The 3,483-nt window shown below is 54.1% G+C and overlaps 1 protein-coding gene across 1 annotated transcript in view; it reads left to right on the plus strand.

Annotated features, from left to right (window-relative positions):
• Positions 1-1,249: 1,249 nt before the first annotated feature.
• The window catches only part of CACNA2D2 (calcium voltage-gated channel auxiliary subunit alpha2delta 2), a gene marked incomplete at its 5' end in the record, with an annotated part of 53,967 nt that continues 51,733 nt past the window's right edge, over positions 1,250-3,483 (plus strand). Inside the window, 2 exons of the mRNA XM_018573851.1 lie at positions 1,250-1,328; positions 1,482-1,531. Coding sequence (XP_018429353.1) covers positions 1,250-1,328; positions 1,482-1,531 — 129 coding nt within the window. The remainder of the gene's footprint in view (positions 1,329-1,481; positions 1,532-3,483) is intronic.

Genomic DNA, 3,483 nt, shown 5'->3' on the forward strand with positions numbered 1-3,483 from the left:
CTATCACACCGTCATACTATCACACCGTCATACAGTCACACTGTCATACAGTCACACCGTCATACAGTCACACCTTCATACTATCACACCGTCATACTATCACACCATCATACTGTCGCACCGTCATACTGTCACACTGTCATACAGTCACACCGTCATACTATCACACCGTCATACAGTCACACCGTCATACTATCGCACCGTCATACTATCACACCGTCATACTATCACACCGTCATACAGTGACACCGTCATACTATCACACCGTCATACAGTCACACCGTCATACTATCGCACCGTCATACTGTCACACCGTCATACAGTGACACCGTCATACTATCACACCGTCATACTATCACACCGTCATACAGTCACACCGTCATACTATCACACCGTCATACAGTCACACCGTCATACTATCGCTCCGTCATACTATCACACCGTCATACTATCACACCGTCATACAGTGACACCGTCATACTATCACACCGTCATACAGTCACACCGTCATACTGTCACACCGTCATACAGTCACACCGTCATACTATCACACCGTCATACTATCACACCGTCATACAGTCACACCGTCATACTATCACACCGTCATACAGTCACACCGTCATACTATCACACCGTCATACTATCACACCGTCATACTATCACACCGTCATACAGTGACACCGTCATACTATCACACCGTCATACAGTCACACCGTCATACTATCACACCGTCATACTATCACACCGTCATACTATCACACCGTCATACTGTCACACCGTCATACTATCACACCGTCATACTATCACACCGTCATACTGTCACACCGTCATACTGTCACACCGTCATACTATCACACCGTCATACAGTCACACCGTCATACTATCACACCGTCATACTGTCACACCGTCATACTGTCACACCGTCATACTGTCACACCGTCATACTGTCACACCGTCATACTGTCACACCGTCATACTGTCACACCGTCATACTGTCACACCGTCATACTGTCACACCGTCATACTGTCACACCGTCATACTGTCACACCGTCATACTGTCACACCGTCATACTGTCACACCGTCATACTGTCACACCGTCATACTGTCACACCGTCATACTGTCACACCGTCATACAGTCACACCGTCATACTATCACACCGTCATACAGTGACACCGTCATACTGTCACACCGTCATACAGTGACACCGTCATACTGTCACACCGTGATTGGTTCTTTGTCTTGCAGGTTCGGGTGTTCACCTTCTCGGTCGGTCAGCACAATTATGACGTCACCCCCCTGCAGTGGATGGCGTGTGCTAATAAAGGTGAGTGCCGTTAGAGGGAGGAAGGCTGCGTGTGCGACGTGTGTAGCGTCCGGCGTCACCTTCACTGACGGGTCACATTGTATTCTTGACATCTAACATGATTGTTATAAATGATATTGTCTGATATATTGATTGTTTTATCATCACTTCCAGGTTACTATTTTGAAATCCCGTCTATCGGAGCCATTCGGATAAACACTCAGGTATGGGGAGCGCTGAACTCTTCTGGGGGGCGGGATTATTTACTCAGGTGATACAAAGACTGACTGTCACTACCAACCAATCACAGCACTGAGAGCAATGAAATATGATTGCTGATTGGCCACTTTGGGTGCTTACATGAGGGGCTCCCCCCATCCCTGTGCTGAGTTCCCGGGTCTGGACACCCGCTGTGCCCATTATGAGGAGCTCCCTCCATCCCTGTGCTGAGTTCCCGGGTCTGTACCCTGCTGTGCCCATTATGAGGAGCTCCCACCATCCCTGTGCTGAGTTCCCGGGTCTGTACCCTGCTGTGCCCATTATGAGGAGCTCCCACCATCCCTGTGCTGAGTTCCCGGGTCTGTACCCTGCTGTGCCCATTATGAGGAGCTCCCACCATCCCTGTGCTGAGTTCCCGGGTCTGTACCCTGCTGTGCCCATTATGAGGAGCTCCCACCATCCCTGTGCTGAGTTCCCGGGTCTGTACCCTGCTGTGCCCATTATGAGGAGCTCCCACCATCCCTGTGCTGAGTTCCCGGGTCTGTACCCTGCTGTGCCCATTATGAGGAGCTCCCACCATCCCTGTGCTGAGTTCCCGGGTCTGTACCCTGCTGTGCCCATTATGAGGAGCTCCCACCATCCCTGTGCTGAGTTCCCGGGTCTGTACCCTGCTGTGCCCATTATGAGGAGCTCCCACCATCCCTGTGCTGAGTTCCCGGGTCTGTACCCTGCTGTGCCCATTATGAGGAGCTCCCACCATCCCTGTGCTGAGTTCCCGGGTCTGTACCCTGCTGTGCCCATTATGAGGAGCTCCCACCATCCCTGTGCTGAGTTCCCGGGTCTGTACCCTGCTGTGCCCATTATGAGGAGCTCCCACCATCCCTGTGCTGAGTTCCCGGGTCTGTACCCTGCTGTGCCCATTATGAGGAGCTCCCACCATCCCTGTGCTGAGTTCCCGGGTCTGTACCCTGCTGTGCCCATTATGAGGAGCTCCCACCATCCCTGTGCTGAGTTCCCGGGTCTGTACCCTGCTGTGCCCATTATGAGGAGCTCCCACCATCCCTGTGCTGAGTTCCCGGGTCTGTACCCTGCTGTGCCCATTATGAGGAGCTCCCACCATCCCTGTGCTGAGTTCCCGGGTCTGTACCCTGCTGTGCCCATTATGAGGAGCTCCCACCATCCCTGTGCTGAGTTCCCGGGTCTGTACCCTGCTGTGCCCATTATGAGGAGCTCCCACCATCCCTGTGCTGAGTTCCCGGGTCTGTACCCTGCTGTGCCCATTATGAGGAGCTCCCACCATCCCTGTGCTGAGTTCCCGGGTCTGTACCCTGCTGTGCCCATTATGAGGAGCTCCCACCATCCCTGTGCTGAGTTCCCGGGTCTGTACCCTGCTGTGCCCATTATGAGGAGCTCCCACCATCCCTGTGCTGAGTTCCCGGGTCTGTACCCTGCTGTGCCCATTATGAGGAGCTCCCACCATCCCTGTGCTGAGTTCCCGGGTCTGTACCCTGCTGTGCCCATTATGAGGAGCTCCCACCATCCCTGTGCTGAGTTCCCGGGTCTGTACCCTGCTGTGCCCATTATGAGGAGCTCCCACCATCCCTGTGCTGAGTTCCCGGGTCTGTACCCTGCTGTGCCCATTATGAGGAGCTCCCACCATCCCTGTGCTGAGTTCCCGGGTCTGTACCCTGCTGTGCCCATTATGAGGAGCTCCCACCATCCCTGTGCTGAGTTCCCGGGTCTGTACCCTGCTGTGCCCATTATGAGGAGCTCCCACCATCCCTGTGCTGAGTTCCCGGGTCTGTACCCTGCTGTGTCCATTATGAGGAGCTCCCACCATCCCAATGCTGAGTTCCCGGGTCTGTACCCCCGCTGTGCCCATTATGAGGAGCCCCCACCATCCCTGTGCTGAGTTCCCGGGTCTGTACCCCCGCTGTGCCCATTATGAGGGGCCCCA

The sequence above is a fragment of the Nanorana parkeri genome, unplaced genomic scaffold (genome assembly GCF_000935625.1).
Source record: "Nanorana parkeri isolate BGI_ZX_2015 unplaced genomic scaffold, ASM93562v1 scaffold2576, whole genome shotgun sequence".
Lineage (NCBI taxonomy): Eukaryota > Metazoa > Chordata > Amphibia > Anura > Dicroglossidae > Nanorana > Nanorana parkeri.